Source organism: Schistocerca americana, chromosome X, assembly GCF_021461395.2.
Source record: "Schistocerca americana isolate TAMUIC-IGC-003095 chromosome X, iqSchAmer2.1, whole genome shotgun sequence".
In the NCBI taxonomy this organism is placed as follows: Eukaryota; Metazoa; Arthropoda; class Insecta; order Orthoptera; family Acrididae; genus Schistocerca; species Schistocerca americana.
In genome coordinates this window covers 89,431,525-89,446,129 of record NC_060130.1, presented here as the reverse complement: position 1 = coordinate 89,446,129, position 14,605 = coordinate 89,431,525, and the positions used below count along the sequence as shown (strand labels likewise).

The following is a 14,605-nucleotide window of genomic DNA, read 5'->3' as shown; positions in this document are numbered from 1 at the left end:
CATTAAATCTCTCAAATCGCTGCGCCCGGAAAAAGATCCCGCACGGCAACGGCAACTAAAACGAATCGTTCAACGTGACATAAGTGCGATCCTTCCGCAAATTGCTGCGGATTTCAGTGCTGGGCCATCAATAAGTGTCAGTGTGCGAATCATTGAACGAAACATCATCGATATGGGCTTTGGGAGCCGAAAGACCACTCGTGTACTCTTGGTGACTGCACGACACAAAGCTTTACGCCTGGCCTGGGCCCGTCAAAACCGACATTGGACTGTTGATGACTGGAAACATGTTGCCTGGTCGGACGAGTCTCGTTCCAAATTGCATCGAGCGGACGGACGTGTACGGGTATGGAGACAACCTCACGAATCCGTTGACCCTGCACGTCAGCAGGGGACTGTGGAGGCACGTGCATCCTTTCTGATCACCTGCTCCATTCGTGTCCATTGTGCATTCCGACGGACTTGAGCAACTCCAGCAGGACAGTGCGATACCGCACACGTCCAGAACTGCTACACAGTGGCTCCAGGAACACTCTTCTCTCTTTAAACACTTCCGCTGGCCACCAAACTCCCCAGACGTGAACATTATTGAGCATATATGGTATGCTTTGCGACGTGCTGTTCAGAAGAAATCTTCACCTCCTCGTACACTTACGGATTTATGGGCAGCCCTGCAGGATTCGTGTTGTCAATTCCCTGCAGCACCACTTCAGACATTAGTCGAGCTCATGTCAATCGTGTTGCGGCACTTGCGCGTGCTCGCGGGGGCCCTACACGATATTAGGCAGGTGTACCAGTTTCTTTGGCTCTTCAGTGTATACAGAAAATACAATGGGAGAAACACGAGTGATCTCACGGTTATGGATATCGTGATTGTATGGAAACGCATCTTAAATTATGTTGCAAACACTGCTTTGTGAAAAAATCGTCTACAATGGCGATTTCTGTATTTTGCATCTTGCCTTTCCGTATTAGTTCTTGTAATACACACTGTCCAGTCACTAATGTGGCCACTTGTCAGTAACCACTTTTAGCAGCGAGATTATCAATACGGTACGGACAGAGATGTGAAGCTAGTGCCGTGGACAGCTGCTTCCACACATTATCCGGACAGTTTGCTCACCCTAAACTCATCCTACACGCACCTAACTGCGAGCTGGCTGACACATTGCACTACCCTGCTGCTAAATTCCGTGACGCATCGCAGTTACCTCGGCGCCGGTCTCGGATAGCACCATTTTACCATGCACAGTATACTAAACCACTGCGGCACGAGAACAGTTTACAAACTTACCGTTTCGGAAATGCTTCGACCCTTGGCGCGAACGCCCTTTCGGACGTCGCATAAATCACTCCGAGACCGCATTACGACAACGACTGAACTGTTTTCCATGCCCCCCGACACGTTTCATATATCCTTCTCTGCTTGTTCTGTCACCTAATGTACGCTGACGTTGACCACAGGCGCTGGTGACTGGACCGCGTATGCTCTTATGGTATACGACTGATCGCAAATCTTAGGATACGTTCATCATTTCTTACGGGTCAAGAATGCCTTTTCAGACAGCTCGAGTGGCGCCCGAGAAGTAGTTGACGGCCCTTTCAGATTATGCCATTGTGGGAAAACAACAAGCAAGTACGTGTAACAGGACATCCGCACTGGTCGTCATTGAATCCGAAAATGAGATAACGGAAATGATCACGGTTTAACTCGAGACATGCCTCGATACTACACTACTATCACGCTTTCGGCTTTCGCCCTTAAAGAGTGTTCTGTCCTTGCAAGATGCTTCCTGAAAAGCGGCCAATTGAAAAATGGGAACAAGCCGCCAGTAGCGCGCTGTAAAACACGGCCCACACCACCTCATTCGACGCTCACGACTTTACTGCGGTAAGCTGAATGTCAGAGCTCACACGCTATCTCACAGATGGCTGCGTCCGCATCTACAACGCTTGCCAATTGACGCTAGAATTAACGACGGTCATCAACTTTCATAAACCGCTGTGGCAGAGCCAATAGCCGGGAATAGCAGCACACAATATGAGAGAAGAGAGAAGACGAGATCCCATAGTCACGAATTACGAATGACTGTGATACCTAACCTCTAGCGTCGGATTAAAGCAATGAGCCGGAGTTGAAACCGGATCTGTAAGCTGCATTATTACGCGCTCTGTCACTGTCTGTCCGATTCTTCCCTAACGAAGTATTGCTGAACTCGCTAAGATTTTATCTAATAAGGGGAATGACACTACGGCTGCAGCCGGCCGGTGTGGCCGAACGGTTCTAGGCGCTTCAGTCCGGAACCGCGCGACCGTTACGGTCGCAGGTTCGAATCCTACCTCGGGCATGGATGTGTGTGATGTCCTTAGGTTAGTTAGGTTTAAGTAGTTCTAAGTTCTAGGGGACTGATGACCTCAGATGTTAAGTTCCATAGTGCTCAAAAACATTTGAACCAACCCTATTTATCTCTTAAGTCCTTCAGAGTCTAGCAAAACCAAATGGAACACAGACATCCGAACGATGAGGAAATTAGGTGTCACGTGGATACAAGAGTCATTGCCCAAAGTTTTCACGTTATTACAATGACTCTCGAGCTGCGATGAGAATGTGTTATACATAATGCAACCCTATTCCTTAAAGTCAGGATATCAAATGACCCCTTAGTTCATTATAGTGTCCTAGCCCACTGTTATGTACATGGAATTCCGAATGCGTTTGAATTGCAACGAGATGAAGGATTACCAGAGAGAACCAGCGCTAGAAGAAAGGACTGGCAGGTAAAACGAAACGCAAACAAATGTATCACATCGCTCTCAAACAGATGAAAAGACGCAATGCTGTTTCATTATCAATTGTTGGAAACAATCATTGTCATAAGATATTTATAAATATGTGGTCGAAGTGACGAACTGGACCGACTTAATAAAACGAGTTGCAGTAAAGGAAGATGCCAAAGAGGTTCATTGGAATAAGAAATGTGATTCACCGACGAAGGTTTTAACTTACAAACCTTCGTTCGACCGTTTCTTGAGTACTGCTTATCAATCTGGGATCCTTGCTGAGTAGCATTAAGAGAAGAGATACGAGAGATCTAAAAAGAAACAGCGCCTATAGTCACAGAAATGTTCACCCAAGTCCAGTGCAGACGCTACAGGTAGGGCGATGCGCGCGTCAAGAAGTAATTTACTCTTATAATTCCGTGAACTTACGTTCCAAATCAAGCAATGTATTACCTCCCCTCACACACATAGCGCGAAATAATCATGACGGTAAAATCTAAGTAATTCGAGCCCATACGGAGGCTTCCGACATTTTTGTTCTTCCCTCGAGGCATCAGTGAAAAGGGGAAAGGAGAGTGAAATACGTAGCGGGAGGACTACTGATGCACATGTACAACTGCTCCCTATTGTCGTCAGAAAACGGTTTAGTCGAGCTATAACAACACTACGCGTGAACTCTCCAAACCAGCGTCCTGTGTTTGGTTGAAGGTACACATTGTAAATTTCATTATAGCCCATTTCTCTTCCATTCGTGGTTATTGCGAGCGAATTAAGATTTTCGCTGCGCATCTTCGTATATCTGAATTTCTCTTAAATTTTACAGGTGTTGTAATTACGCTAAATGTATGAGGTATGAAGTGGTGAGCTGTTTTCCCACCTTGGAACGTATGCTCTCAAAATTTTAGCAGCCAGTCTCCATCGGAATTTTAACACATAGCTTTTACGCAACATGCATTTCCTAGCGCTTTCTATCGAGCTTTTCAGTGATGCCCTCATGGTAACCAGACGAACTGATGAAAAATTTTATTGCTCTTTTCTGAAACTTCTCTGTCCGTCGTGTAAACTCACCTTGGGAAAGAACCTTGACCTCTCACTAATTAGTAGGACGAAGGTTTTTTAAGAGGGCGTTCGTGGAAGTATTGCTCTTCCTTACATCCCTTGACGGTTGTGACTAATATCAGTGATTGATCAATAATGGTGCAATCAGTCAATATAGGGCTCGCCGCCTACTTATGTGCGTAGAACAGCATTTATGTTGCTGGTCAGCTGTCAATCTGTTCCGTTTATCACCGACTACTGTGGAAATTACAGTGTATCATTTGTTTCAAGAATAATGCGACTAAGGCAATTAGGCTGCATAAGGAATTCAGATACATAAAGTATCTGAAAAAACCAGTCAAACTCCAGTGATAACAAATTCCAATATAACTACTTCCGCAATAAGGTGAGAACTAGGGTGGAATACACACCATTAAAAAAGGAAAGATAGTCTCAAAAAGAGAAATATAAGAACAGGAGAAAAGAGTGAAAATATACTCTGTTTCCACTGTAGCTGAAAAACGGGCATCAGTCAGTGCTTAGAACAGTCGCCCTACCGCTCGGGAAAGCGGCTCGCAGAATTATTGAAGTCTTTGCACCGGACACTGATTTACAAATGTTCCTGTATTGCGCGGCAATTTACTAACGATGCAACCTCCATTTGCACAACTGAGTAGGCATTCTTATCTACCCCTCTGCTGCGGATAGTGTGCTCTGTGTTCGGCGCATTTGGAAGTTATCTTCTCACTGTTTACTCGAGCGCCATGTAGGGCAACGTCTGACAGACTTGTCTAAGAAATCCTGTCACTCCAGTCGAGAGGACATACAGTAGATGTGCGAGGTTCAAAAGAACCCTGCCTTTTCCCAGGAGTTATACCACTCTATTCTCATCCAATGGCAAATCTCGTGCCCATACCGTGCGCAACTACTGCCGTATCACAGGGGTTTTTGCAGGCAGAGAACATAACGATTACAATTAGTATTCGTGTCTTCTGCGAAGGAAAACTGTAAGAACAGGAGTGAACGATGCCCAATGAAGAAAATGCCAAGTGGAAAAAGTAAACGAGGGATTGGGTAAACGGTGACTCACCTTGCTCACACTCGTCGATGTCTTCACTGCAGTCGACGCCCTTGTAGCCGCTGGCGCAGGAACACGTGTAGGAGCCGTTGATGGGGCTCGTGTCGCAGATGGCGTCTGCGTGGCACGGGTTCGATGTGCAAGCGTCGTCCAGGTGGCACAGCAGCCCTGCACAAAACACACGCCTCGCTCTTTATTCTGCCACGTATAAAGTAAACTTAACTCAAAACGTTGCACCGTTTGAGACAAGTCTGATTACTTCAAAATGGTTCAAATGGCTCTGAGCACTATGGGACTTAACATCTGAGGTCATCAGTCCCCTAGGCTTAGAACTACTTAAACCTAACTAACCTAAGGACATCACACACATCCATGCCCGAGGCAGGATTCGAACCTGCGATCGTAACAGTCGCGCGATTCCGGACTGAAGCGCCTAGAACTGCTCGGCCACACCGACCGGCTTTGATTACTCGCCTTCCCCTAATATGCCAATCGATAATACCTGAGGGGCTATTTACATATGCTACGTACAGGAACATGAATGTGAAAAACATGTATCGAGAGGTTCGGATATACACATATGTTCACGCTTAATCACAACTTCATACTTAGACATTATAATTGTAATGTTACGCTTCCTTTTGGCCTCCTAAGGCTCTTATATGGCTCCTTGCTGCCTGTACCTGTAAATTTTTAGTCTTTATTTTCGTACTATCGAACAATTTGGCCTTTGGCCCATCTTGAAGGAGGATTCGTTGGCTGTTTGCCCATAAGAAAGTATACGATGACATAATATTGCCATACTGGTCTGATGTACGTGTTGTATTTTAAGCACGCCACAACCCACCATTTGTAAGTGCAGATGTCATGCGTATAATTAAAACATCCCATCTAACACCACTGGCAGGGTACTTTGTCCCGAGGTTAAAATCTTACAGACGATCAGACTCGAACAGGCTGAGAATTAAGAAATTCGTGGTAATCATCTGCGTGAGTTTCGATTATATCGTTCGCATCGAGTGATATCATGTTTAAGCGTAAGTCGACGAAACTGTTCGTAACAGAGAAGTTTACGAAAAATTGCAACTTCTAATGTTATGCCTTCACTTGCGTGCATGTGTAACATCTGTAGTTCGCGTCTTTGAGGCATTTGGAGAATGCAAGCTAGCCAATTACATTATTAAATCGGCGCTGCAGCGTACAGGCGTAGAACTACCCCGAATGTAAACATCTACTTTCTTTTCGTAAATGACTGGGATACACTCCAAAATTTCTAAACAATCTCGTGTAAAATTCAGTTTAGTTTAACAAATTTTAGACCCGCAGATCATAGCAAGCAAATTTCTTATTATTTGTCAAGGACTGAGTTACTTTTCAGAGCACACACTGAGAACGCCAGAATTCTGAGAATACTGCTACGTCGGTTGGTGGATTGGTTGATTTGAGGTAGGGAACCAAACAGCGAGGTCATCGGTTCCATCTGATTTGGAAGGGATTGGTCGTGCCCTTTCAGAGGAACCATACCGGCATTTGCCTGAAGCGGTTTAGGGAAATCACGGAAAACCTAAATGAGGATGGCCGGACACGGGTTTGAACCGTCGTCCTCCCGAATGCGAGTCCAGTGTGCTAACCGCTACGTCCAGCAAACAGGGATGCGGGAAGAGCTCCTGGCAGTGTGGCGTCGTGCTCGACGCAGCGGCCAATTACCACATTACAGCGACTTAGCAAACAAGGATGGCGGCTGCGGCTGCGCCCCCACGATGACGATTTCCTCTGCCAGGCACCACTTGCCATGCGACTCGCCTGGCCTGATTCAGAGTGACCCCCTTGACTCCAATTGACACATCGTTAGAAGCAATACTTTTATTAGCCGTTACACGTTTATTGGCCAAGACAAGCACAAAGAGATTGCTAATTACCGCGCCAATTGCAGAATGGTCAGCGCCGTAAGGACCTCGTCCGCTCTCGCTCCCTCATACACACAGACAGACAGACTCGAGAGCGACTACCGTGCCAACATCATCATCTCCTTTCCCATTACTACCACAGAAAAAAGAAAATAATCCCACGTTATATTCCTATGGGTGCAGTCTAAATGTGTGTAGCTTTACAAATCATTCAATAATACGCTTTCGCCGGCCGCGGTGGTCTAGCGGTTCTAGGCGCTCAGTCCGGAACCGCGGGACTGCTACGGTCGCGGGTTCGAATCCTGCCTCGGGCATGGATGTGTGTGATGTCCTTAGGTTAGTTAGGTTTAAGTAGTTCTAAGTTCTAGGGGACTGGTGACCACAGATGTTAAGTCCCATAGTGCTCAGAACCATTTGAACCATTTGAATACGCTTTCCGTGTCATTTGGATGTGGATGAATAGACTTAGGTAACGCCGCACAATCGGAAAAAGAAACAATGAGCAACCAAAAACATATCCAGCAGATCTGCGCTGTGTCGCTACGAGTTACAGAACTGTGATATGCTGCAGGTTCAGCCTACTCTGACAGGACGATAAAATCTTGGGAACTTTGACGCCAGTCTCCGTGAGTGCGACCTGAACACCACACACATGCGAGCAGGACAATCTTCAAGAGGGTGTGTACTTCAAAAAGTCTACAATGTAGTGATATAGAGATCTTCAGAGATATTTCCGAATCCTTACAAATTAAAACAACCGTTAGGCAAAAGATTGTGTTTCACTGTTTCTTTTTAATGTAACGATTAAAAACAGCGAGCAGAAACCACAATAGAGAGTGTTCGATGTGTCAAAAAATGATTCAGCCTTGTTTCTGCAGATGATTCTTCGATACTCGTGAACACTGCTTAAAGACCAAATAAAGGAATTAAATACTCTAAGGCAGTGGCTATGAAGATTATTGTAAAGGTATTATCTGAAAAAATTAAAGTTATGACGACCATCTCTGCCAGAATACCTTTAGGAAGAAAGGATAGAATTGGGAGTTTCAAATATCTTTGAGACGGTCCAGCATAGGTTTTCCGAAAAGAAAACAAAGGAAGTGAGAAATGGATTTAACAGAGAGCGTGTATAATGCGAACTAGCTGAAGGGTCAAAACGAAACTGAGGTACTGTCACAGGAAGTAACGTGGGGAGCACAGCATCCTGTCTCGGCCTAACAAACAATGCTGCATTAAGAATGTTTAAAGTGTACAGCAAGGTTTTGTGCTTTATTTATGTTCACCATAAATTGAGACATACAAGCACGGAATTGCATACGAAAATCTAAAGTATTGTCATATCGATGAAGAATTTGTTTCATACTTCTACCTTCGAGAGAATATCTGAAAGTCTTTGTTATCAGGTGGGCCACGAAAGACTCTTACTAAAATGAAGAATATGAGAACGGTACACGTCTAAATACCTAATTTCAGTCAGACAAAGATTGGTGATAGAGCGTGCGCAGAGCTTTAAACTGTTAGTATAAATCAATACTAGCTAAGCTCTAAAGCGACCGCCAAATATACAGGTTGGGCAAGCGAAATGTGTGACTCGAGATGAACGCACAATTGTGCTGCTAAGAGAGGTAGCCAATCTGATTCTCAGTACAACTTGACAATGGAAGAGTCTGTATTATTCTCCTCTGCGAAGAAAGAAAATAAATGTGTAAAATAAAAAAATTTCGTGGAATTACTGAAGACTACGAAGAAAATAATCTCGGTATCTATAGTAATGATAAAACTGTAAAACCGTCGTGTTTGTCTGTGTGAAGGCGCTAATCTCAAAAACTACTACACGAATTTTCACGGTGTTTACACAGACAACTTGCGCGTAGCTTGGGACAAAGTGTAAGCTTTATTTCATCAAAATCGGATCACGGAAAACAAAAGATATTGTGATTTAAAATTTTATCCATAATTATATCAAAGCGAAAGTAACTCCGTCATGTTTTCACAACTGAACCGCTGAACCGATTTCGACGTTTGATATGGAGATAGCTTGAAATCTGAGAAGGAACGCAGGCTACTACGGAAAGTAAAAATCGATCAGTAAGAGGGTGAAGTAAGGAGCGGACAATAACTGTGTTAAGGAATTTAATGTGCACGCCGTATGATGTATAGCTGGTTTAATAGCACGACACACAGATTTGCGCTTGTGTCCTTTCTGCGCATGGTTTGGGGTAGTCTGAGGAGGGCAGCGTATCAAAGGCTATGCTAGCCGACACGTGAGGGCAGCTGACGTTACTTACAAGGAGAGGACGCCTAATCGCCAAGTTCACGGTACACGTAGGACGTGCCTAGACATCAAAGAACTTTTGATGGCCAAGCGTTTAGCAAATAAAAACAATTTTGATTCGAATCTATCGCCATGTGTACCTTATCAATTGTCTCTGTGACAATGTGTTTAGGAAGCAGTGTTTGGCTCAGCAGCGAAAGAACGGTTTCGTATTGAAAATGTTGCGGCAAGTACTTTTGTACTCCTCCTAAGTCCGGTAAATCGACAACAGACTTGTACAAAAAATATTTCACTGATGTGATGAAGCCGTAAGTGCAACAGAATAAATGTCTTCTGCTGACTGATGCGTGGGGAGGACAAAAAAATCCACAAATACGACCAACTGTTTCAAGAGCAAGACGGAATGCCAACGTGCAGTAGCAAAAGTAATTCCCCCCCAAATTTACGCCACTACAGCAACCCTGCGATGTATATTTTTTATCGTGAGATAAAAATTTAATAAATGTCAAAACTGCACTTATCTCATCGATAAAGAAGACGAAATCACTTCCCGAGGAGCTTGCACAAAACACCATTCCATTATACATCACCAGCTACTCTCGCGGCCGGCCGAGAGGTTCTAGGCGCTTCAGTCTGGAACCTCGAAATCGCTACGGTCGCAGGTTCGAATCCTGCCTCGGACATGGGTGTGTGTGATGTCCTTAGGTTAGTTAGGTTTAAGTAGTTCTAAGCTCTAGGGGAGTGATGACCTCAGATGTTAAGTGCCATAATGCTCAGAGCCATTTGAACCATTTTACATACACGAAGTTGCCGTGTACGCGTAACTACGAGTACAAACTCTTTTTAAATGTTTGCAGTCCCGCATTTCATCCTATGCCTATACTTTTTGTGCTTATATAAATTAATAAAATAACCTGTATGATGTCAGTAGTTTACGCATTGGCAAGGAACACAAAAATTGGCGGAGTCTACTCTGCGACCCTCTCAATGCGAATGCGATCTCTTACCGCTGCCAGACAAATTCTCACAGGGACAATTGATAAGGTGCACACGGTGATAGATCCGTACCAACATTTCTTTTATTTCCTAAACGTTTGGCGATCTGGAGCTTCCACTTAGGGCACTTTGTCTCACCACGTACCATAAATTTGGACGAATTCGGCGATGACGAGTAGGCGTCCTCTCCGTGCTATGGATATGAGAGCGCAGCCACAGGTAACACCTAGCGGAAAGTAAAAGTAATACTAAAATGGACGACTTCGGTCTTATTAGTTCACGCATTATTCTGTTGCATCCACAAGGGTTTTATCTGATCAGCACAACTTTGGTCCGGACGCCATCGTGTGTCTAGGCCCCACACCACGCTTGGTCGCATACTGAAGCTGTTACTTTGCAGTCCATAGTGAGCCAAATCGAACAGACCATAAAGAATGATACGGGATTAACTGACGGATGATGCAGAAGTAAATGGCTATATCACGCGAGAACACACTAATGAGCACTCGCTTGTCCGTCGCTGGAGCGTGGACATACGATAAAGAAGAACACTGGCGTCCAAATCACTACTTCTTCTTTCTCCTCCTCCTCGCCCTGTTTCCCCATGTTCATTACAAACTGATCTGCAACGGCTGAATGTTGTTCTGGGTTTTCCGAAAAGCTGTAAATTAGCGATTTATATCAACTGTGTTCGGCCTCGTTGCAGTGCGCTTGTGATATGTCGAAGAAAGGTGAACGTTCGAAAGGACGTGGTTAGCTGGAGCTAATAACGGCGTGACTCGCACACAAGATAATAAGCAAAGCGGCGTAACGGCTCCGCCGATACGGACACGAGACAAGGGCCGCGCAGCCCGGGGTTTGTAATGGGGCCAGCCAGAACCGTGTAGCCGGGACGTGCAACGACTAGCTCCTCACCTTTGGCCAGGAACCGCCACAGCATTCGCGTGGCTACATCAAAGCAGCCGTATCCTCGCGCCATCCTCGTCTACTATCTACTCCGCACGGGTTTGTGTGTGGCAGTGCCCGCAACCCTGGTTGTGGTGACACGCTGACGTGTAGCGAACCCCGACATCTACGTTCGTCTTTGGCAACTTCATATTTAACACACACTGTATCTTATGAACCATGCTGTGTAATTGGGCCAGCCAAATTTAACCTCTGTACGATTTGTCCTAGTCAACATTCCCTCCATGTTTACCGCACTTTTCTTTATAAATAATCAAAATCGTGAGGCTAATTCAGGAATGCTGCACTGCATAAAACACAAATCACCGAAGAGTATTTTGATGCGTGTTGATCGCGTGGTTTGGGGCGCCGTGTCACGCATTGCGCCCCCCCCCCCCCGCCCCCCCGCCGGAGGTTCGAGTCCTCCCTTGGGCGTGTGTGTGGTGTTCTTAGCATAAGTTAGTTTAAGTAGTGTGTAAGCCGAGGGACCGATGACTTCAGCAGTATGGTCCCACAGGAACTTTACCACCACCATTGACGCAACATCTATCGTAATGTTAACTTATTTAGCACGCCTTCTTTCTTCCCAATACCTCTTCAGTCAGTCGCTTCTCCTTGTTCTCTCGGTGTCCGTGATCTCGATTTTGATTTTGGTATGAGCCCACACACGATCCTCCACCAATACATCACTGCTAGATTTCCTACCCCTTGTTCCAATTGCTTTCCAATTCTCCCTCACTTGTTTCATCCAGTTTTTTTTAGCGTCCGGCATGTTGTGTTCCATTTTTTCGAGGTCATCGTGTTTACGCCCATTCTCGTCATGAGCCAGCAAATCTGTCTGCTCTTCTGTATCATTGCTCCGTGTATCCAAAGTTCAGCTTGTTTTTTAACCCAAGTGACTCTCGAACCGTTTGTTCCTCCTCCTCCAGTCGGATGTAAACTCTCTTGCCCAGGGTTTTCGTCTCCGTTGCATGTAATGGCATGTATCTCACTGTCGACGTATAATGTTCCTCGATAGGTTACACTTTCAATGAGTTGTCTTTGCAACACATCAGTAGTTTTTTCAATAGCTCCGACTTGTCAATTATGCTATTATTCGTCTGTAGGTTCCTTGTTCTATTCTCCTCCAGATACCGGAAGCTGTGCACATGCTCCACACAGTTTGACCTTCAATTTTTCAGTCGGGTACTGCATTTAATACTATACCTATCTTGAGGCCGTATTTACCCAAATTTCAGCAAGATTTTTTTCATCTTCTTCATTCTCATGTGACTTTCGCTGGCAACATCTTTATTGACTGAGGCACCCCTCACGGCTTGACTTATAACTTGCAACCATCTCCTTCATACTTTCCAAACTACGTGGAAAATCTCTAGCACTCTCGCGAGAAAGGATACGGTGCGGAATGGCATCAGTTTTCTTTTGAATCCGTTCATCGGATGTGAACGTCAATTTCCGCCGTCTTCTTGCCGCTTTTCAAGCGGAGCGGAGTGTGTGCCGGCACCAGGCTTCACCAACAAGAAAACAAGGCACCAAAACTCTACACACTCGCCTCAGATGCCCATACTGGACGCATACAGTTAAACCACAAAACCCACAGTTCGAGAAGTAAAGGTGACGTTCGCAACGAGGTACAGCCTCTGCAGTCAGGTGGTTTAACCATCATTCGAGCGTCCATCAACGAAGCCACGCCGCCCCCCCCCCCCCCCCCTCCGCCATATGTTCGGGCTTGTACTACAGGGCTATTACAAATGATTGAAGCGATTTCATAAATTCACTGTAGCTCCATTCATTGACATATGGTCACGACACACTACAGATACGTAGGAAAACCTCAAACAGTTTTGTTCGGCTGAAGCCGCACTTCAGGTTTCTGCCGCCAGAGCGCTCGAAAGCGCAGTGAGACAAAATGGCGACAGGAGCCGAGAAAGCGTATGTCGTGCTTGAAATGCACTCACATCAGTCAGTCATAACAGTGCACCGACACTTCAGGACGAAGTTCAACAAAGATCCACCAACTGCTAACTCCATTCGGCGATGGTATGCGCAGTTTAAAGCTTCTGGATGCCTTTGTAAGGGGAAATCAACGGGTCGGCCTGCAGTGACCGAAGAAACGGTTGAACGCGTGCGGGCAAGTTTCACGCGTAGCCCGCGGAAGTGGACGAATAAAACAAGCAGGGAGCTAAACGTACCACAGCCGACGGTTTGGAAAATCTTACGGAAAAGGCTAAAGCAGAAGCCTTACCGTTTACAATTGCTACAAGCCCTGACACCCGATGACAAAGTCAAACGCTTTGAATTTTCGGCGCGGTTGCAACCTTGTTTTCAGTGATGAAGCAACATTTTTTCTTAATGGTGAAGTGAACAGACACAATGTGCGAATCTGGGCGGTAGAGAATCCTCATGCGTTCGTGCAGCAAATTCGCAATTCACCAAAAGTTAACGTGTTTTGTGCAATCTCACGGTTTAAAGGTTACGGCCCCTTTTTCTTCTGCGAAAAAAACGTTACAGGACACGTGTATCTGGACATGCTGGAAAATTGGCTCATGCCACAACTGGAGACCGACAGCGCCGACTTCATCTTTCAACAGGATGGTGCTCCACCGCACTTCCATCATGATGTTCGGCATTTCTTAAACAGGAGATTGGAAAACCGATAGATCGGTCGTGGTCGAGATCATGATCAGCAATTCATGTCATGGCCTCCATGCTCTCCCGACTTAACCCCATGCGATTTCTTTCTGTGGGGTTACGTGAAAGATTCAGTGTTTAAACCTCCTCTACCAAGAAACGTGCCAGAACTGCGAGCTCGCATCAACGATGCTTTCGAACTCATTGATGGGGACATGCTGCGCCAAGTGTGGGATGATCTTGATTATCTGCTTGATGTCTGCCGAATCACTAAAGGGGCACATATCGAACATTTGTGAATGCCTAAAAAAACTTTCAGTTTTTGTATGTGTGTGCAAAGCATTGTGAAAATATCTCAAATAATAAAGTTATTGTAGAGCTGTGAAATCGCTACAATCATTTGTAATAACCCTGTAGATACAATGGAAATTTTTTAGTACGAAAAAGCTTTCTTAATATTATTCAAAGTCAAGTGAAGGGAGTTTCAGGTGCAAAGAAGTCGATAAAAAACAGCACAGAAAGATTTACGAAACTATATGAGGCGCCAGCTCGAAAGAAAACAACACATCGATTCTTGTGCGCCTGTTTGATCTATTAAAAGGTCTGTATTTATAATATAATATGTCACACTAGGTAAAATTAGCTTTCCGGTATGGCCCCTCCCTCCGAAAAATAATCCTGTCTGCGGCCATACCCCAACCCTTTTTTTATTTATTTTTTTTAATTTCTGTGGTATTTCACTCGTCCCAGTTTGGATAGGGGCGCGGATGCAGGGTCCTGGAGGCGACCACGTCGCCGCTCTTCAGCCCACGAATAACATAAAAAATACAGTGACACGATTAAACGCTATTATTTTAAGCACGATGCGTGGTGTGTAGGATGATGGTACCGTAGGCTCTCGGTAACAATTCTTAGGAGAGGGATTTGGAGGCATGCAAAACTGAAGAAGAAGTG

General features: G+C 45.2%; 1 protein-coding gene across 1 annotated transcript in view; it reads right to left on the bottom strand.

Annotated features, from left to right (window-relative positions):
• LOC124555824 (neurogenic locus Notch protein) overlaps nucleotides 1-14,605 on the bottom strand; it is a 166,616-nt gene that overhangs the window by 49,120 nt on the left and 102,891 nt on the right. Inside the window, exon 7 of the mRNA XM_047129891.1 lies at nucleotides 4,910-5,065. Within this exon, the coding sequence (XP_046985847.1) occupies nucleotides 4,910-5,065 (156 nt within the window). The remainder of the gene's footprint in view (nucleotides 1-4,909; nucleotides 5,066-14,605) is intronic.